At 41.8% G+C, this 22,094-nt stretch overlaps 1 protein-coding gene across 6 annotated transcripts in view; it reads left to right on the top strand.

Moving 5' to 3' along the window:
- TULP4 (TUB like protein 4) overlaps window positions 1-21,763 on the top strand; it is a 168,930-nt gene extending 147,167 nt beyond the window's left edge. For all 6 annotated transcript variants that reach the window (XM_061624252.1, XM_061624253.1, XM_061624251.1 and 3 more), the window contains 9 exons: window positions 512-678; window positions 1,136-1,360; window positions 2,490-2,724; window positions 3,353-3,497; window positions 6,342-6,486; window positions 7,698-7,791; window positions 8,596-8,739; window positions 10,669-13,280; window positions 16,149-21,763. In XM_061624252.1, the coding sequence (XP_061480236.1) occupies window positions 512-678; window positions 1,136-1,360; window positions 2,490-2,724; window positions 3,353-3,497; window positions 6,342-6,486; window positions 7,698-7,791; window positions 8,596-8,739; window positions 10,669-13,280; window positions 16,149-16,265 (3,884 nt within the window). In that variant the 3' untranslated portion in view covers window positions 16,266-21,763. The remainder of the gene's footprint in view (window positions 1-511; window positions 679-1,135; window positions 1,361-2,489; window positions 2,725-3,352; window positions 3,498-6,341; window positions 6,487-7,697; window positions 7,792-8,595; window positions 8,740-10,668; window positions 13,281-16,148) is intronic.
- Window positions 21,764-22,094: the final 331 nt, after the last annotated feature.

The following is a 22,094-nucleotide window of genomic DNA, read 5'->3' on the forward strand; positions in this document are numbered from 1 at the left end:
AGACAGCCTCATATCTATTGAGATGTATTTTAAATACTCAGATTGCAAATATAAGCCCTTATTTAGCACTTCAGGGTGTTAGGATAGAACTACCAGGCATGCTCAAGGTTGCTGCCAAAAATGTCAATGTCAAGTTCTTCCCACTCTCTCCCATAACATTAGGGCACACGTACCTGGGTCATGCCATGCATTTCTCTATCCCAACGAGATGGAGCGGAGGTTTGGAAAATGTGTGGTGTGATAATGTCACCATATGGGTCAGTGAGCCTGGACATTATGGGAAAAGAGAGGAAAAACCTTACCTGGGGCTGCTCTTTTTAGATGCAATTTTTGTGATATGTAGTTCCACCCTTTTCTCACTTTGATGTATTGTTTTGTGATTTGTGCCTGCCATCTTATTTGCAAGGGACTCTCTTAAAAAGCTCGTGAGATTTAAGAGTAAGTGTAGATGTCTAGGATTGGCCCTATTTACTACACTGTAAAATGAGCCTCCACTCCTTTGCAATTTCAGATGTAGTGGCTCAGTGGTGCACACAGGGAGATTTGCTGGCTGTAGCAGGCATGGAAAAACTAAGCCAACTAGCCGAACTTAGCAGTGCTTCCTTTCTGAAAAGTGCACTGGTAAAGTTCTACAATGTTCATGGAGAACATATCTACACCCTGGAGACACCTGTGCAGGTAAAAGTTTTTCTGGGATATTAAGGGGGGTGGATACTATCCTACAAGGAAAAAAAGTACTAGCTTGTACTGTATATATCTACTATATACATGAGGGAGACTTGCACAGTGGATGTGGCCCACTCTAATTTATATAATTTTCTATGGAGCTCTGCATATAACAAATCAATCTTCATTCCACACTAGCAACGATGATAATGTTCAATAAAAAATGAAAAGTAATGGGGAAATATTTTAAAAATAAAATGTCTTATAACTACTGAAATAAACTAATACCCTATCCTGGCCATTGGGAGGGTGGTACAATCTGGAGTGATATAATTCCCAGAGGATTCTATCACTTAAACATATAAATCAGCCCTGAGACATTACTTTTAATGTTCCAAAATAAGGCAGTGAAATACGTGCTATAGAATGGGTCTGACAGGAAAACATCTAAAATGTTGTTTTTACACAGCGCCCCATAATCTCAATCTGCTGGGGTCACAGGGACTCACGTCTGCTCATGGCTTCTGGTCCTGCCCTGTACGTTGTCAGAGTGGAGCACAGAGTGTCCAGCTTACAGCTCCTGTGCCAACAAAGCATTGCTAGCTCCTTGCGGGATGACAAAGATATCAGTAAATTGACTCTGCCTCCCAGGCTCTGCTCATACCTCACCACTGCCTTTACACCAACGATCAAGGTAACAAAATGGTTGGGTGTTCATTTTGTCAGAAACAGTGGACAAAGGTAGGGAAGCATAGATGGAACCAAGCAGCTGGCAGAAGCTGAGGCATAAAGCACACAAGCAAGGAATGTTTGATTGAAAATAAACATTCAGATTGCATTTTGAGGCTGCAATCCCAAAGACATTTATCTGGGAATAAGTCCCATTGAACTCATTGGAATTTCTGAGTAGATATGCATAGGATTGCACAGGTGTAGAGAACGGTTTGCAGGTTTTTATCTCTGTCATTTTGAGAGGATTGTGATGTCCATTTTGAAGAGTGATACATGACAGCCTGGCTAAGGGTGTTTCACAAATGAGGTTTTCTTGTACAGGTAAGCAGTCCAGACTGTCCTCGGGCATGTTCATGTGTAGAGAGCATAGTAGTAAAGCCAGTCAGTCATGAATACAGCCAGTAGTAGTGCATGATGATGGCACTTCTTTCGGTTTCAGTTGTGGCCAGCTATATCTATGATCAGAAGGTTCACATATCACATGATCCATGCAAATTGGTACCTTGAGATGGATGGGACTGCTTTTGCATAGAAAATGTTTTAGATATTAACTGAGTCTGAGTTTAAACATTGATTTAAAGGTTTCCTGGAGCAAGGCCTAAAAACTGTCAGCTCAGTCACAGTGCCTTTTCCGGATCTAGTTGACTTTTGTAGGAACTTTTTGAGAAACCTGATCCCAGTTCCGGTACTGTTGGCAGTCTTTGTACTTCTGCATGGAAAGGAAGCACAAGTCACTGAAATAGGTGCTTTTGTGCCTTTCTGCAGTGCTGGTGCATCATACTAGAAGTGGTCACTTCTCATTTAAATGTACCTACCTTTATTTTGTGGTCCTGATTTTTTAAATTATTATTTAAAGGCTGAATTTTACCACTGCAGTATTTTTTTTAAAAAATAACAGAAGCATGAAAAAAGCATGAACATGGAGCAAAGCATTCTGGACAGCACATCAGATCAGTTTCTTAAACTGTGTTAGTTTTTATTGTATAAAGATTCAGAGTAACATTGAACTGGTCTTCTGTGACTATAAAGACTTTGGGTGGAAGGAGAACTATTTGTGTGACTCACAATTTTTCCTTCTACGTTTAACCCAGCCTCCTATCCCAGATCCCAACAACATGAGAGATTTTGTTAGCTACCCAACATCTGGAAATGAAAGGCTTCACTGCACAATGAAGCGAACAGAAGATGACCCAGAGGTTGGAGGACCTTGCTATACACTGTATTTGGAATACTTGGGGGGTCTGGTACCTATCTTGAAAGGGCGCCGAATTAGCAAACTGCGGCCTGAGTTTGTCATCATGGATCCTAAAACTGATGGAAAAGCAGGTACAAACGGCAAACCGTTAGTGCTGGTTTCTAGATTTGAGTTCTGGGCAGTCTGAGACCCTCAAGTGTTCAGATGTACTGCACATGAATTTCTTGTGCAAACATCATTTTTATTATAGGTGACTGATCTGTGAAAACAAATACACCTGCAGATCTGCTCTTTATTGAAATGTGTCATTCTGGCTGGTGGAACTTCATGTCTTCATTGGAGCTCCTGTTCCTGGAACAAAGTAGTGGATTAGGATGCAAAGATTTCTATCCTGCTAATCCACACAAATGGTGCACCCTTCCCATTAGCCATTCTGAAACAGACAAGGTACCAGGCATATTGCAAGCCATCTTCTGGGTTGCAGTACATTATAATATTCAACAACCTAGTGGAAGAGGGAAGATTCTCTGACTAGCTGTAGACATTTTCAGTGTCAGAGAGATGCCTGTCAGCTAGCATAATTGAGCACCATTTGCTTGATTTCAGGCTATTGCTGATTCTGCATTAGTTTCAAAGAATACCCAGTGCTCCATGCTACAGCTACTGCTTGTATGATATCCTAGAGATGATTGACAGTTGTAATTGGGATTTGGTTTCTGAAACTATTTGTTTTTGTTTTTGTGGGACCTGTGTTGACAGATGAAATCTATGGAAACAGTCTGATTTCCACAGTGATTGACAGCTGCAACTGCTCTGATTCCAGCGATATTGAACTGAGTGATGACTGGGCTGCAAAAAAGTCTCCAAAAATCACTCGAGCTAGCAAATCACCCAAACTTCCCAGGTAATCATTTTGGCCTTTTCAAAAAAAATTCTGGGTCTTTGAATTCTTTTTTATGGCAAGAGGGCATGCTATGCCATTAGAACAAGGAGGAACATTTTCATATAGTTCATAGGAAATGGGAGGCGTCAGAAATTTTAGTTTTTCCCTGTAAAATATTGTAAGGCCCTTAGAGTTCTCCTCTGTGATTAGCTATAAGCATAATGCAAACATAATCCCCCTGTTTGTTATAGAAGTTCTTTAAGCCAAAACTAAGCCCCTGTGCATGAAATAGGATAAGCTAGATCTGCTGTTCTGTCTCTGACAGTTTGAAATGTCTGACAAAGCATATAATAGTACAGGGTACTTGTCGAGTTATTTATTTATTTATTTATTTAATTAAGCTTATATACCGCCCGACTAGCAACAGCTCTCTGGGCGGTGAACATTAAAAATACAATAAAAATAACACAAAACTGTACAGTCTAAAATCAAAATATAATAATTTAGAGTTCTCTGCTACTAGCCAGTATTTTAAGCAGAGTTCCATATTCTCTTTCTCTTTCTCTGTTGTGTGTGTTCCAATTAAGTAAGTAAGTGATTAGGATAAAACAACTTACTTGAATTTTCATTCATTCGCTTATTTAACATACATTGTCCTGGTTCCAAGATTTACTTTTTAAGAATTTGGAGTAATTTAATTGGCAGGCATTGGGGAAACGAGGGAGACTATGGTGATTAGAGGTAAATTCTAGGTAAATAGTATAGGCAATGACCAATGAGGAATAGCTATGCAGGGTGCTGAAGTTCCACCTCCAACCATTGCATCCTACTTGGTGGCTTGTGAGATTTCACTAGATGCTGCTCATATATTTTCTTGGTACCTTCAGCACCCATCAGGTCATCAGATACAACATTGTGTTATGTACTCATTTGGAATAGATACTGTATAAGCATAAAGAAATTACAGTAATTTAATTTGATTTCTGTCTTTGCATTCATATTTTGGAGAGCAGGTTTCCAGATTAGCTAGCGCTGCTAGGAGAGTTTTCTTTCCCCTTCTGCTTAGCTCCCTTCCCTGAAAAATTTGTTCTGTAAGCACTTTTCTGCTCTGTGCTTATGGAACACTGGAGCCTGAGTTGTATATATTGATCTGTGTTGGGCTGGACTAGATGACCCTTTGATCTGTTCCAGCTTGAAGTTTCTCAAAGATCAGTGATATTTCTCTGAAGCTCACAGCTCCAGCCATGTGCATTGTGTTGAGAATCAATGCCTTAGTTCTTTCAAATCAGCTGCTGTCCCTGTGATACTCTCTATACTCTTTAGTATGGTATTAAGCTTAATGCTCTGGTGTGATGCATAGACATAAGTCTATTATGATCCTCAGTTCCTGAACCTAGAGATAGACTAGCAAGGAAGAAAAAAGCTTTCCTTACCAATTATTAAAATATAACCACTTTTCTAATATGAAAAATCCATGAAAGGGTTGTTTTGGATAAGGGATTTCTATAATAATTTGAAACCACTAACTGGATTAGAACTGCAATAGAAACTGGCAAGGACTCCTCACACTTGGATTAATATTCATCAGGTTTTAAATTTAAAACTCAACCACAAATTTTGGCAGATGCGACCCAACCTGTGACTCAGTTTGAAAAGCTTATCTATGTTGTGGACCCTTTAGAAAAGAGCATCTTTATAACAGATCAAACGATAACCCAAGATCCTAGAATAAATATCATTACTATCAATTTATGATGATGAAGCACAAGATCTTCACCACAAAAACCTTATTGCACATTTAATGACTGCTGCTTGTTTGACTATTGGTCGGTTCTGGAGATCTCTACACGCTGATGTGATGGCTGTTTGGCTTCAGAAACTCTGGGACCTTGTTTTAATGGAAAAATTAACCAATGTCATAAGGGAATGAAGGACACATAAAAATCAAACAAATTCTATTCAGTCTGGTTCAATTTGATTTATTAAGGTGCTATAAAAACATGGATATAGAGCTCCAGCCACTCATGGAGAACTGTGGCAAGACACTTTTGTTTGATGGACCAGTCACATTATTTTTCTTTGTATGTGGTTTTAGCTATGGCACTCATCTGAAGGAAGTGAGGGATTATTTTTCTTGTATCCTTAAAATCAATAAAAATATTTTCAAAAATAAAATTCCATGAAACTCCCTTCTATAGGTAATGCCTTTTCTGTTTATTGATAGTCAAAACTAGAGACATTAGACAAAGTGTACTTGGATTGTATTTACCTCTGGTATGCTAGGGTGAAGACAGATGTGCTATTTTTATAGCAGTGGGCCAGTTTGAAATGCTCTTCATTCAATCCCAATGTACCTTTCTTTTCCAAAGTCAAGTTCTGAAAAACCGAATTTGATGCTGAAGCAGAAGGCAGTTGTGACCAGTGCTAATTGACTTGCTCCCTGGATTGTCACCCAGAAACCTCCCTGCAATTCTCAGAACATTTTTGCACTTAAAGTTATAATCTTTATAAGGGACAAATTTACTGATAAACATATGCTAATGGAGGGAAACAGAAAAGGGCAGACTGCCCACCTGAAGCATCTGAGGAGGGGCAAGTCTGATGACTGAGCCAGTGTGTCCACTTCACTGGTTTGGCTGTCTGTCATGTCAGTTGTGAAGCCAGGCTTAAGTCAGACTGAAGGGTGCACTGTGATGTCTTTTCATATTAAGTTTGTCTTCACTCTTGAAGCTATTCTTGAGTTATAAACCTGTTAGCATTTTAACCACCACCCACCTAATCATATTCTGCGTTCACTTTTTGTAGGGAGACAGACAGTATCTGTTTGTGCTTGCCTCATTGTTGTCATTTTTGTTTTGTACACAGAATTAATATAGAAGCTCGCAAATCTCCAAAGTTGTCACGAGCTGCTCAGGAGATATCAAGATCTCCCAGGCTGCCAATAAGGAAGCCTTCCATAGGTTCACCAAGTCTAACTCGTAGAGAGTTTCCTTTGGATGATATCACTCAGGTACTGCATGGCTTTCTAATTTGCTTCAGAAACAGTGGTACCTTGCCTCTGAATACCTGTTGCTAAGGGACAATGATGGGAGAAAACTATTGCTCTCATGGCTTTCCATAGGCATCTGGTGGGAAATAGGATATTGAAATAGGTAGGCCTTTGGCCAGATCCAGCAAGGCTTATCTACTTGCCAACATTTATAAATTGTTCCTAAGTAAGGCTGAAGGAGAAGAAATTCCATGGTGAGATATGGCCAATGGCATGATATAGAGCACTTTTTTGTGTGTGGTTAATCTGGTTAAAATCTCACTTCTACAGTGACCAACATTTCTCAGGAAGGGAGTCTGAGGAACTGAGGCAAATAGTGGTGACACAAGATGAAATTCTAGGACTTATTGACTAAAAATGGACCCAGAACTGGGTGAATGTGCAGTAAAATGACAAATGTAGTTCAGTATATGCAAGTATAAACTGAGTATCAAAAATCCTAATTTTAGATATACACAAATTAAGTCTGCACTTGCGGTTCCTGACCAGCTATATATGATTATGCATAGTATGGAGAGAGAGGAGTTTTTCTCTTTCTCTCATAATATTAGAACCTGGGGCTACCTAATGAAGCCTGAATGTTGAAATATTGTTCGAAGAATGCTGGAAGAAGAAACAAAAGAAAGTACCTCTTCATACAGCACATAGTTAAACAACAGATTTGCTGCAACAAGAAACAGAGATGAGCACCAACTTGGAGGGCTTTAAAAGAGAATTAGAAAAATTCAGGGAGGGAATAGGGCTATCAACGGCTACTAGCCATAATGACTATCTTTTACCTTGGAGGCAGTATGATTTTATATCCCAGTTGCTGGGAATCACAAGTGGGAAAAGTACTGCTGCACTAGTGTCCTGCTTGTGGGGTTCCCATGGGCATCTGGTTGGCCAATGTGAGAGCAGGATGTTGGATTAGATGCATCATTAGCCTGATCCAGCAGGACTCTTCTTACATCTTTAACTCTTTCTCATTAGTTGTATCACAATTTTCATTGTGGACATAACAATAATACTGATTGACTATATGGGACTATTGTTAGGATTACCAAAATAATTTTATTTATTTATGTAGATTTATATCCCGCCCTTCCTCCCAGTGGGAGCCCAGGGCGGCATAATGTATGTGAACACTATATAAATGCTCGTTGTTGTTCTGTTATGTCTTTTCATTGCAGCACAACTACCTTGCTCAGGTCACATCAAATATCTGGGGAACCAAATTCAAAATTGTGGGTTTGGCTGCTTTCCTACCAACCAATCTTGGTGCAGGTAAATTAACACTTAAGAATTTTCTTCATTCCATTCCTGACCAGAAATTCTTTTTTTTTCTTAATAGTACAAATTCTTCATCTAATTCTAATATGGAGTAAGCAACAAAACAATTTGGAATATTTCTGTGAGATCTTCTATTGGAGTGAAATGCCATATTCCCACAATTAGGCACAGTATCTTTTTACTGTGCCTAATTGTATTAATATTCCGGAAAAGGGTTCCATATAGGGAGAAATTTCTTCTGCTCCATAATGTATTTCATTGCCATACTTCAGGATAGACTGTCCATCTCGTTTGCTTGGTAAATAAATAACATCTGGAGCCCTTTTAATTGTCTCCACTTTCTTTTGATGGGAGGGGGCTCATGGCCTTCCTCATATATATGGTTCCCAAGCAATCCAGACACTGACTAGGCCCAAACTTGCTTAATTTCAGTAGTGGAACAAAGCCATGCCAGAGCATTGCCTTAGCTTAAAGGCTTCTTCAATTTTGACAGAATACATAAATACAACGTACTTTTGCATAAGTGTCTTTTCCCCCCCTGCATGTATAATCACTGGGAAGTTTTGTTTTCCTGCATCTTCCTGGTGTATGTACATACAACAAAATACAGTTGTATGTGTAATTGTTACATGTGATTGTTCAAATATTGCATACTCTTTCTTAAATGGACGTACTTTCCATGCAGGAGTTTTGTCAGGGTTGAAGCATTTCTAACTGGCTGATTCCTTTGGTAATGTTGGACCTTCCCTTTATATTTTCTGTATTACAAATCCTTTCTTTCTTGCATCCTGTCTTTAGTTATCTATAAAACCAGCCTGCTGCATCTCCAGCCCAGGCAAATGACCATATATCTTCCAGAAGTGAGGAAGATTTCCATGGACTATATAAACCTGCCTGTCTTCAACCCCAATGTTTTTAGTGAAGATGAAGATGATTTGCCAGGTGAGATTGAACCAAAGGTCTGCAACTTTATGTGGGCATGAGAAGATTGGCTGCTCTTGTAATAAAAAGCCCAAAGTTAAGAAGTCCATTCAGTGATTTCAAGGATATGCTTGGAGTAGTAATGGGGCCAATCTGAAGCCTACTCTATTTGGTTCCCACTTTGTGGTTTGTGACAAGGCCAGAGACTTCAAAACAGGGCTGAAAATGCCTGTGGGCCCGGCTGTCATTCCAGTGTTGTCATTGGGAGCCTGGTAGGGCATAGAGGTCTTCAACTGGTCTGTGCCCTTCCCAGCTTGTGTGGACCTGCTCTGGGGTACTTTGTGCATATTGCATTCAAGATCATGGAAGCTGGAAGGCTTCAGACACTGCCATGTATGCACAGTATGTTCAAGGCATCCAGGGAAGCGCACCTGGAAATGTCCAAGGCCTTCCTGACCTTAATGGAACTGCCTTCTCTGCCTTCTTGACAGGAATGCGAAGCTGAAAATGGTGATGAGGCAGGCCAGGAATGGCGGGGGGGGGGGTGTCCTTGGCTCTATCATGGTCCTGATGATGTCACTGAGAGCTCAACAGTGTCTACTGACATTTCAGAATTAATCTGTAAATAGCAGCAGCAACAACAAACAGAATAGTTTAGATGTCCTCTTAATAAATCCATTTTAAATGGATCAGTTATGAATCTGATGTAGAGAGACTCCACTCATCCCCTGCAAGGTGATTAAGGCTGAATTTAGGTAAGACAAGTAATAATGATAAATAGGCATTGTGAATTGGGTGAAATAGGGGCGCTCATTATTGTTATGTTGTTTTATTTCTAGGCCCCCTTTTGGCCAAAAAGGCCCCCAAGGCGGCTTACACACAAATTCAAAAAACAAATTCAAAATACAAATAAAAACAATACAATTTACAAAAAATCAAACTAATGAAATTATAGCATTTCTAAAAAGCATCAACAGCTATCCAAAAGCATTCATCTTCTTGGTAAGGGACAGTCCCCAGAAAAATGTCACAGACATTTTGAGGTGAGGGGGGAAAGCAGGTGCCCCTTGACGGTCCCAGCACAGTCTCACCCCAGCAGCAGCTCCTCTCAGTCTGTAGCTCCTCCTGATATGGGCCAGGCAGAGGGGTGGGGCAGGGCAGGTGGAAAAACCTGTCCCTTGATGGTCCCAGGACAGTCTCACCCCTACAGCAGTCAAAGTTCGATCACTAATGCAGGTTTAAGTTCACAAGCTTAGGGTTACATGGATCCATCATGGTGCCTGGAAACTGAGGTTGCAGTGGTAGTCAGGTGCATTCACAAATGTCAATAGGTGAACAGGTTGTATTCTCCTCTAAGATTCAGATTGTGTTACTGTCATTCATGCCTTCATAACTGCTTGCCTTCCATGATATGGGCTAAATTTTATGATATACACCACCCACTTGCATCAAAGAGTCTGGTTTAACAGAGTGCCAGAACTCTAGATTGTTCTTTCTTGTTCTGAGATAAAGGTCTGATGCAGATACACTGGCTTCCTGCTCGCTGTGTTTAACAAATCAAGAGCAGATTCCCACTCCTTTGCAGCTTGTTAGCTCCAATGCTTACTACCTTTAAGACGAACCATGATTTCCCTTCAAACGGGGTCTGAAACTGGGGGAATTAAGAGAACCATGGGATAAGGGGGATTTGCCCCAAGGCAGGGAGGAGCTTTGTGGGGGAAGCTCATGTTCTCAACCCTGGCTCCAAGAATGCTTACTGTGGTTAACTGAGAGACAATATTACTGGCTCAAAGTGACAGAGCAAGATCGAAAGCTTGTAATGTAAAATGGTAGATTGACAAAGGAAACTGATACCCTTAAAATGGAGCAAATTCTATAGATGACACAGAATTAAATCTTGAGGATGAAGACAATAATTCTTCATTATAAACTTGTATCTTTTTGTCACAGTGACTGGAGCGTCTGGAGTTCCTGAGAACAATCCACCTTGCACTGTAAACATCCCAATTGCTCCTATTCACAGCTCAGCACAAGCAATGTCACCAACTCAGAGTATAGGGCTGGTCCAGTCTTTGCTGGCCAATCAGAATGTGCAATTGGATGTCCTCGCCAATCAGACGACAGCTGTGGCAGCAGCAGACCATGTGACTGATAATGCAGTCCACTATCCCATCCCAAGCAGGTATTCCAACCCAGGCCAGGTGATCTTTGGAGGAGTTGAAATGGGGCGCATCATCCAGGCACCCCCTCAGCTACCCCTGCCACCTCAAGGCTCAATCCAGATGGCAATTGTGGACCATAGAGATGGAGAGAGAGATCACGAACACCTCCAGAAAGCTAAAGCTTTGCGTCCAGTACCACAGGTGGCTGAAGGAGAAACATCTGCCTTCATTGGTGCCCAAGAAATTCAGATGAACAAAATGAATCCTCCCCCTCCATACCCTGGAACCATACCAGCAGCTCCCACCACAGCACCACCACCTCCTCCAGTACCTCCACAGCCTCCCATAGACCTCTGCTTGAAAAAGGGAGATTTCCCCCTTTATTCAGCAGGGCATTATCAGACCCCCCTCGGCTATGAGAGAATAACCACCTTTGACAGCAGTGGGAATGTTGAGGAGGTCTGCCGACCTCGGACCCGGATGCTGTGTGCCCAGAACACTTACACTCTCCCAGGCCCTGGCAGTTCTGCCACTTTAAGGATTACTTCGTCAGAGAAGAAGATTCAGCAACCTTGTACCAGTGCTACCCTGAATAGGCTGACGGTTCCACGCTACTCCATTCCAACTGGGGATCCACCTCCTTATCCAGAGATTGCAGCCCAGCTGTCCCAAGGTCGTGGCATCACACAGAGATTGGACAACAGCATAATCCATGCTACTCTGCGGAGGAATAGCAGAGAGGCAGCACTGAAAATGGCTCAGCTGGTCGACAGCCAGAGGGCCACTCTGCAGCTCCCCCCCAAACTGAAGAGCAATGTGGTGGCAGCCCAGTACCAGCCGAGGGTGCCAACAGCGCTCTACACCTGCAGCCAGTGCAGCAGCAACAGCGGCAGCAGCAACCCTAATAGCGGAAGTGGGAACACCGGTGGTGCCAATGCTAACAGCAGCACGTCTGGCGTCAGCAGCATGAGACCGGACATGACAACTGGGAGCAGCTCTCAGCACAGCTCGGTCATCACACACTCAGTCAGTACTTCGCCTTTGGCCTCCCAGTCCTCTTACAATTTGCTGAGCCCTCTTGACAGCTCTCGTGAATGGACAGATTATGTAAACTCTGCCTTCATGGAGGATGAAGCTCTGTCTCAGCACTGCCCTGTGGAGAAAGCAGTACGCCACCTCCCCGTAGCCGTGTCTGAGCCAGGCATTGGTGTAAAAAGACCACCTCCCTATCAGTGGGAACCAATGGTGAGTGAGGAGATATGGGTTCCTCAAGAAAGGACAGCTCAGAGTACTTTGCCTAACCCTGTTAAACCTGCCCCTCTAGTCATTGGCCAAGCTCAGCATCTGGATATATCCCGAGCACCATTTGTTTCCCCCAAATCTCCAACCAGTCCCACTGCCACTTTCCAGTTGAGTTATGGGGTTGGAGCACCCTACATGGGGAGCTACAGTGTTCCTCCACCCCCACCCCCTCCTCTTCAGGGGATACAGGTCCCCTGTTCTCCCAAAGAAGCTTTGGCCCCACCACAGGTTGCACAACAGGAGCCAACAGTTGTGCTTCAGCCAGGTTACCCCTCTAACCTTGCTTATTGCCCCTTGCCCCCCATGTACCCTGGAAATAGCACTTGCTCGAGTTTACAGCTGCCACCAATGGCCTTGCACCCATGGAATTCATACAGCACATGCCCCCCTGCTGCGCAGAGCATCCAAGGCACTCTGCCCCCCAAAGCACTACTGGTGGTGGAGAAACCTGTTGCGTCTCCACCAACAGCAGAGCCTCAGGGTCACGCGGGCACAGACATGATGGCAGAGACAGCAGGCAACTTCCAAGAAGTACTATCCTTGACAGAGAGCCCTGTTCCTCAACGGACAGACAAGTTTGGGAAGAAGAATCGGAAACGCCTGGATAGCCGAGCAGATGAAGGAAACATGCAGGCTATCACAGAGGGGAAGGTCAAGAAGGAGGCAAGGACGACTCTGACTGACTTCAACTCACTGATATCCAGCCCTAGGCTGGGCAGGGAGAAGAAGAAAGTCAAAAGTCAAAAGGACCAGTTGAAATCAAAAAAACTAAATAAGATGAACGAATTTCAGGACAGCTCAGAAAGTGAGCCTGAACTGTTTATTAGTGGGGATGAACTAATGAACCAGAGCCAGGGCAGTAAAAAGGGGTGGAAAACCAAAAGGAACTTGAGGACAGCCAGTGAACTGGATGAATTTAAGTGCCGGAAAGCAAACGAAAAGGAGGACGGGCGGCTGGGAAGCCAGGGCTTTGTATATGTGATGGCTAACAAGCAGCCCTTGTGGAATGAGGCAACCCAAGTCTATCAGCTGGACTTTGGAGGAAGAGTGACCCAGGAATCTGCAAAAAACTTCCAGATTGAGCTGGAAGGGAGACAGGTAGGATAATGAGTAAGACATTCAAGATTCCTTCTTGTGTTAGGCCTTGACATGTATGTCAAATGAACAGGGACTGGCACAATTCATTGTGCCTTTGAGGTGGGTATTGCCACTGCCACCACCTCCTCTGCTTCCTGGCTTTCTTTGTCAGTTTTGCTACTGCTAACATGGTGATAGCACTAGAAGTCTCTCCTCCTCCTCTCTGCCTTGCTCTGAGGAAAGGAGTCCTTCCTCAGAGTGAGGCATTCTGGGTGAGGTGGATGGGAGAGTGGCTGCATCACTGCCACTTTGCCTCAGTGGCTAGAAATTCTCTTAAATTTTGGCAAAGGTTAAAGTTACCAGTAACATTTTAACTTTCTTTTTTAAAAAAAGATATATCTTATCTATCTAGCTGCTGTGGCAACACAGTGGTATTGCAGGCACTCTCTTGGGCCACCTCACCCAGCATGTCTTGCTCTGAGGAAGGACCCATTTCCTCAGTGTGAGGCATGGGAACAAGGCAAATGCTCTGGAAAGCTCCATAGTAGCTGGGTGGTTGGACAGTGATGGCAGCGGGGTAGATGGGCCAGCGAGGCAAACAAGTGGGGCCCCAGTGGTGATAATCGGCCATCTCCTGCCCGCATCACCTGATGTAATTGCCTCAGCTTGCTTCATGGAAGTGCTGGCCCTGCAAATGCAGTTGGATGTGACTTGCAGGAAACAATGGCATACATAAGGCCTGGTGCAAACAGGATGCTGATCCTGATCCCCCTGATCCCCTGAATAATGTTATATCTGCCCAAGGTGTAAGATATGTATTTGTGTAACACTTGTATAATGGTGCCTCGGTCACAATTTCACAGGTGCCCATATCCTGAATGCAATACAGTACTCACCCTATTCCCATGATTGTAATTTGTTTTAATTGTTTTTAATACTGAATTTTCAACTGCTGTAACCCACCCTGACACCTACTGGTGAAGGGTGGGCAATAATAATAATAATAATAATAATAATAATAATAATAATAATAATAATAATAATAATAATAATAGTGGTAATGGTAGTGGTAATCTTGCCTCTGATATATATTTAGTTTAGAAGAGTGTATTTAGTTTAGAAGAGTGAGTAAGAGAGGGCATAATTGAGGTGCATAAGACTATAAGCATGGTGTGGAGTAAGTGGATAGAGAGCCGTTTTTCTCCCTCTCTCGTAGAACCCAGGGCCATCCAGTGTAGCTGAATGTTGAAAGATTCAGGACAGACAAGAAAAGTACTTCTTCACATGGCACACAGTTGAACCATGGAATTCGTTCCCAGATGATGTAGTGGCAACTTGGAGGGCTTTAAAAGGGAATTAGACCATTCATAGATGATAAGGCTATCAATACCTACTAGCCATGACAGCTGTGTTCTACTTCCACTGTCAGAGACAGCATGCCTCTGAATAGTAGTTGCTGAGAATCACAAGTGCAGAAAGCTGTTGCACTCAGATCCTGCTTGCAGACTTCCTGTAGGCATCTGGTTGGCCACTGTGAGGACAGGATGCTGGACTAGATGGGTCTTTGGCGTGATCCAGCAGGGCTTTTCTTATATTCTTAAGTTAATTTATTTATTTTTAACAATTGTTTCTTTATAGAAAAAAGAGCAGCTTATAGAAATCAGTAATAAGACAGTCCCTGCTCTCAGGTTCAAGGAATGGGGGGGGGAGGGGAAAAGACTTGACATGCAAGGAAAAAGAGATGGTAGGGAAGAGGAGAAAGCAAGCTCAAAGGCAAGTGCTTAAAGTTACAGTTCTTTTAATGCAATTCCGTAGTTCTCTTTATGCAGATTCTGGCTGACTAGAAGAGTAGCAACTCCTTGCCAATGTCAGGGGTTGTTTTGGCTGTCTTAGCCTCCACAGAAGCATTCTCCCCACCTCCCTGCCCCCAGATCAGATCCAGGAGCAGAGCAGGTGACTGTCCAGAGTAGGAGGACAGAGCAACTCCTGCTGCACGGTTCTTTCCTCAAACAGCATTTACCAACCTGGTGTGTGCTCAGAATTAAATCATCACAAGAAATATGACTATCAAACCAAGGTTCAATCTAGTCCAATGTTATGTCTCCCAACAGTAACCAGAAAGGTGTGCTAACTAATAATCCATTCTGAGTGGCACTTGGATGAGAGATCACCAGGAGCCCCACATTGGCAACTCTTATGTTTTCTAAAGAAGAGCAGAATAGAAGTAAAATAAAAAGGGGGAAAAGTGATTAAGAATGCTCTCTAAACCTATGTATGGGTTGCTGAATCTGTTCAGGTTATGAGAATAGAACTGGGCTGTGATCCTTATTCCAGAGTAAGCAATCTCACAAGCATTTCAGACAACTGGGAAAATTCCAAGCACCATGCTAGAAAAGGAAAGTGTGATTTTGCAACCTCCCTGGCCCAATAGGAGGCTGAGCAGACAAGCACACATGATCTTTGACAAAAGATCGAGAAGTGATGACAAGTCACCGTAGATTTTATTGGGATATCCTTAAGTTATTTTGGGATTGCTGTCATGTTGCATCCAGATGGTTCAGGAACAACCAAGGTCCACCAAACCTTGACTGCTTCAATCTACTGAAAAACATAAAAAAACCCTCCTGTTGTGCTGATATGGCCTTCTCAGTGTAGATTCAACCCCTTAAGCATTGGCGGTTGCAGGTTTTTGAAGGCATCCTTCCCCTCTGAACAGCCTCCCACTGTTCCAGCAGAGCCACATACCAAATGAAATGTAATTGCCATACTAGGCAAGAAGTTGTGAAATCGCCACTTTTTAAAAGGCCACTTTTTCTGTTTAACTGCTGTTTGAATTCTTACTTACCTTGTTTACTTACCCACTTGTTTTTCTGCTACTTTGTCCTTCAGGTCATGCAGTTTGGGAGGATTGATGGCAATGCTTACATTTTGGACTTTCAGTATCCATTTTCAGCAGTGCAGGCCTTTGCAGTAGCTCTGGCAAATGTGACTCAACGCCTCAAATGAAAAGCGAAAAAGACCAGAGAGAAAGGGGGGGAAACCCTAATAAATCTTTCTCATAAGGGCCAACCTGGGAAGTGCCAAGGAGGCCTGGCAGAAATGTGCAAAGGATTCTGAGAGAAAAGAAGGAAGTGCAACTGGAAAAAAAATCTCCAAGTGCCCAAAGGAGGGCATCAACTTTAAACATTATTGGGGATAGGGGTGGGGAGTCTTTGGTTTGGGATTACTTTCTTTGAATCAACATGTGTGCTGTTTTTTCAGGGCGAGCCAAGAAGGAGAGCTGTTCAGTGTTATGTTGGGAAATGTGGCTTTCGGCTTGTTGTGATGGTCCTTCTGTATTTGCTGCAAAAAAAAAAATAGCTGATGTAAGCTGATAGAGGGATATTTAAAGACTGCCCTTCTTTTTCTTTCATTCTTTTATAGACTGCCTTATATTATGCTGTTCTTTTTAAAGCAGGGAACACAACTTTTTTTCTTGGACCGCTTTGTACTATTCACATTAATAGTAATAGCGAAGAAAAAAAAATGCTATAATTTACTTGAAGAGACATGTTTCTTCTCTGATAACTGAGCACTGTAGACACCATGGAGATTTTTCAGAAGTCCATACCTAGTTTCCAAAATGTTATTCAAAAGAAAAAGAAAACTGTTACATTTTGGATGGTTTACAAAAGACAATGGTCTGGTTCATACGTAAGGCTAAGTCCAACTATGGCTTAGTGTAAACTAACAAGTGTGCAGGTACAGAAAATAAAACCTGACCACTTGACTCTGCTTCTGGTCTTGCTGCTGCCATCTACCTGAAGCTAAGTCATGGTTTGGCTTAGGGTTGCATGTGAACCCATGCTTGTGGTTTAACTTACTCCAAACAAACCACAAGCTGTAGCCAAGGTTTTTTTTCTTGGTAAATCATTAGTTTGGATACCACAGCTATCACTCGCCAGTGGCAGAAGCAGGAAACATTAGAACAGATGCCCTGGATTCACTGATAAAGAAAAAACACCAGAAAAAATATCTAGGCCTCCAAATGGTGTCAAAATAGATGAGGAAACTCATAAAAATGTCAGTTGCCTGATGTGTGTCAGTAGAAACAGTCCTCAGGGTCATTTGAATATTATTTAGTTGTAATAATCCAGCAGGAAGACAAGTTGCCCTGCTAGAGTATTACAACAAAATAAGAGATGTGTCCCTGAGAAAGCTTGCTACATAACCACATTGGGCAACTGACATTTTTATGATAGTTTCCTCATCTATTTTGGCACTATTTTGAGGCCTGGCTCTCTTTATTGGCTGCACTCATTGATCATGACCACCCTCCCCAGGAAACTAGCAGCCTAAGTAATTCAGCATTAGAATATTCTTTCCAACAGCCCTCACTTTAGAATAATACAATTTGCCACAGTCTTAGAGCACTTTCATCATTCACTGCCCATGGAATGATACAATGCATGGTTTCTCAAAGGTGACCACTAAACTCTTGTGTGTGCATTTGTTCTACTGAGTCCATGGATTCTTCTGTATGAAATGGAAGAAGAGGCTGCAATCAAGAAAAAACTTAGGAGGATAATACACACAACCCCCCTCCACACACACACAGTGGGGTGTATTCACTCATTTGGCTTGGGTGGGATAACTAAAGAGGTTGCAATGAAAACACTTGGATGGCATAGCGGTCCCCTTTCTGGTACAGAACCTGCAGACAACTGGATGGGAGCAGAACACATGCCCTCTCCATGGTTTCCTAATTACTGGCATACAAAACGTTGATGCAGTGTGACTAGACCTTTGGCCAGTATACCTTGTCTGTGGCTACCTTTGCAGTCCAGTAATGGCCAGTGTGGTGGGTCAGAGCTGCGGAGCCATCCTCCTGACACTGGCATTGCTGCAGCTCACTTAAATAGCAAGGTAAGAGCTGTGTGGATGTAGCTGTGGAAATGCCAGATTTGCTCCACTGGTGCATCTGCACAGCCCCAACCTCACTGCTGTCTATCCCCAACCACATCCAGGTAAGCAGCAGCAACACCGGGGGGGGGCGCTCCACCCCACATCACCGACCACTGCTGTTGCAGTCACAGCTAAAGACTAGTTTGGGAATCAGGAGAAAGGCTAATTAGGTCAATAAGGAACTACGCAGAGAATTTTGGTCAAAATATGCCTTAAATGGGAGAATGTCTCTTGATCTACAATGTAAAATGGAGCTTTAAGTTTAGGCCCATATAAAATGCATATTTTTGTATGGCATTTATTTAGTAGCAGTACATATCATCATAGAATCACACTTAAAAGTTAAATCTAAAATATTTCAAAATAAAACCCAGGCAACAAGATCCAACATTTTCGGGGCTGGCACCAGCACCGGGCATTCTTAGGCAGCTGCCCTGGTCTCAGTGGCTCAGCAAGACACACTGATTGTGCCTGCTCTGGGCCTGCCTTTTAAAAAGAATCTGGCCTTATACTCTGAGCACAGCCAGGCAGCTGAATGCAGCCAACCTTCTCATTTCCCACAACGTCCCCAACCTATCATTGCTCTTGGGCCTTGTGAGAAATTTAAAGGGTTGCGAGATCTAGGTGCCCAGAGCACTGCTTCCACAATCAGGCAAATCTACCAAGGCCTGCCTACTGACAGCAGACTGGTGCCACCAGAGGACATTGCCCAGTGCCCCTTCATATCTGGAGTTGTCCCTGAATGTGCTAACCATGTGTCAATGTAATAACTGGAACCCTATAAAGAAATTAAGCAAATATAAAGAAAAGCACTGAAGCCTTAGGACCAAAATGAGTTATAGGGGTTGGGTTTTTTTTGCAGGAGAGGTGGAAGTATCCTTGCAAAGTGGAGTACTAACAAAGATAGTGGAGTGGAAGAAAGTGGAATCCTAATGAAGAATAGATCACAGCTGTGTAAGAGCAATCTGAATCAGTAGATAGGTTTGCACAGGTCACTGTGTGGTGAAATTTCTCCAGACTTATTACTGGGATGAAAGAAGCCCTGTGATCCTGTCCCTGCTTTATTTGAGGTTCGTAATACATGTCTGTGAGAACTCGCCCAATATATTGTCTTGAAGGACATTCTCTTTTATATTTATTTTTTTTGTCTCCATAAACTTGAAATTAAATTATTTACAAGAAGCCCTGGAAATACAGAATCCAGGCCTAACAGTAAGCATTTCATTTGAAGGGAAGTCTTGGAAGATGTATAGAAAATAAAGCATTTTGGTGCTGTGGCTTGTTTTTGTTGTTTTTGTGAAATGAAAGGCAAGACCAGCTAACCCAGTAAGAAGACAAAATTATGGAACCAAAAAGACCATATTTGCTATTTGCATTAAATTCTGCATTAAGCTCCTATTCATTTGAGCAGGGTTGGTTTTCCATACATCTATACAAAATATAATTGGATCTAGTGGTCTACCAAATCAGAATCCAGTGCATTTTGGAGACTGCAACCCATACATTATTAAGGTGTGCCTGTGCTGCAGTAGAATCTTGGCTGGTTGGCTAATAGAGCTGGCTCTCAGGATGCAAGGTATAATCTTGAAGGCACATGATGCAGCAACTTTGCTGGAGCTGTATAGATCTGGGTTTGATCAGTGCTTGTATAGGGGACTATGTATGCTGTCTTGAATTACATGGAAGAAAGGTGGAGTGTAAATGGGTGAGATATAAAAATATGTAAATTCTGGGTTCCTGCAGGAAACGGTCTACAGCATCTTGTGTAGGTGGAGTATTTCTTAAGGCCCATGTCAATTTTACTTTTCCTGTTAGTATCTTTTAAGAGCTGTGTATAGAAGAGATGTGTATGTGCCTGAAGAAGACCTTAATCTGACATAGAATTAATGGACCAGTTTTGAGAAGCTTTGCATTTGACATTACCAAGTTTTGCATCTTTGGCCATTTCAAAAATTGTGTTAAGACAGACCTAAGTTTGCCCAACAAGTGTACACTCAGTAGGGAGCTATAGCCAATCAGAGTTCCCTGGCAAAACCATCTGTATTATATATTTGCCGTTTATATTTTTGAATATGGATCAAAACAAAATGAAATGTGTGAACTAGCTCTCACAAGCATGTGGAAAGATACAAGGAGAAAGTTATGTTAGAGCAGGCCCTTATATTGAACAGGCTGACAATACGTGGCTGTGGCTTATAGATCTGTGTGTGCTGGAAAAGAGAGATAGCTATATCCTTTTCTCGTCCTTCCAGCTCCTTTGGGCCTATGTACCATTGGAATTGTCTTTCCTACATTGCCATGTAACTTCTTTCAGGGCAAGATGGTCATAGCAGCCAAGGAGCTGGTCAAATCCTCCTGTTTATGATCCCTTCCTGTCTACAAGAGTGATGAGACATATGAAACAAATTTTCATTTGGAACTTTAATGGCTTATGAAGAAATTCTAAAAAGTAACAATTTTCAGACTTAGTGGAAGAATTGGGCAAAGCAGATACATTTTGAGATTGCATTCCATGTTGCACATCTAATTGCAGTCCTATTGTTCCATACCAATTCCAAATTATTTGGGTATGGAGAGAATTAAAAAATCTGATTCAAACCTTTTAATAATTTTAATTTGTATTTAAACGAATGCATACAATCCAAAAGATTGTAATCTGATTGAGGTGTTCTGGAGAGTTAGTAAGGTCTTCACTTGTTGAATGTTTGCTCAGTATTTATAAATGGTTATCGGAAAGAGGCATTCAAATAGCTTGTTAAGATGAAATGAATAAAAATAATAGAAGATGCTTGTATTTCCGTTGTTTTGTTAAAATAGTGTTCAATGAGCTCATGTCATAACTTCCATCATTCTTGTCATTTCGGGTCTGTAAATTTTATCTTTTTTATTTTGTCCATTTGGTCTTCTGTTCTAATCGCCCACCTCCAGTCTGTGTTTTTATCTTCTCCTGTTATTTAGCAGGGGAGGGTTTTAAGCTCTTGCTGTTTGTTGTATATACAATTTTTTGTATTGTTGTGGAATTGCATGGGGATACATTTGGTTGAAAAGGCACTGTAATCTTTACTGGAAAAGTGATATTTTTAAATTTTGCATTTGTTTATAAATGCATTATTTGGGTACTGTAACTTTGGTGATTGTTTCAGAATTTATTACTTGCCTTTAAAATTTTTATTTGAAGATTATTTTCATTTTTTAATTTTCTTCAAGTTTTAATAAAAACATATAGTCAGGTGCATGGATTTCCTAACCATGCAAAACCTGCATGATGATCTCAGTTCTACAAAGAAAATGGTACACTTATCTGACCACTGCTCCATACCTGCAGTATTTTTAAATGGCCTTTGTTTTTGTTTTGTTTTGTTTTAAATATGCCATTCAGATCTTGCCCTGACCTGCCTCTCCTGTTTTGTGCCCTGTGTAATAGATTGTGAAGAAGGTACCTAGAAAGCATTAAATGGTTTCCCTTCAAAAATGTGGTTTGTCCAAACTTTTGACTGTCTACATGATTGAGATTGGGTCAGTTGCCCTATTTTTCTTGATGATTTCGAGTTGTCAGAATTGTCCAGGTGTTGCTTATTAAAGTTTTGGCAAACTAGATAATCTGAGTTTATTTTGGTGTTTTGTCTCTCACTGAGCATCTTGAATTTTATTTATTTTTAAGTGTGCACTGAAAAGCCTGAATATTCTTAACAGATAATTTTATTCTTATCAATATATCTGGATTTCCATTGTCCTTTCTGATGCACACATGCTATCATTCCTACGGCAGGATTTTGGACCAGAAATCTTGAAATATTGTTCTACTATAACCAAATTTTGAAGAACGGTTTCCTCTGGATAGTTGGTGAAGGTATAGAAATGGGATTTGTGTTTCTTTTCATACTTGCAGCG

Source organism: Rhineura floridana, chromosome 4 (assembly GCF_030035675.1).
Source record: "Rhineura floridana isolate rRhiFlo1 chromosome 4, rRhiFlo1.hap2, whole genome shotgun sequence".
NCBI lineage: Eukaryota > Metazoa > Chordata > Lepidosauria > Squamata > Rhineuridae > Rhineura > Rhineura floridana.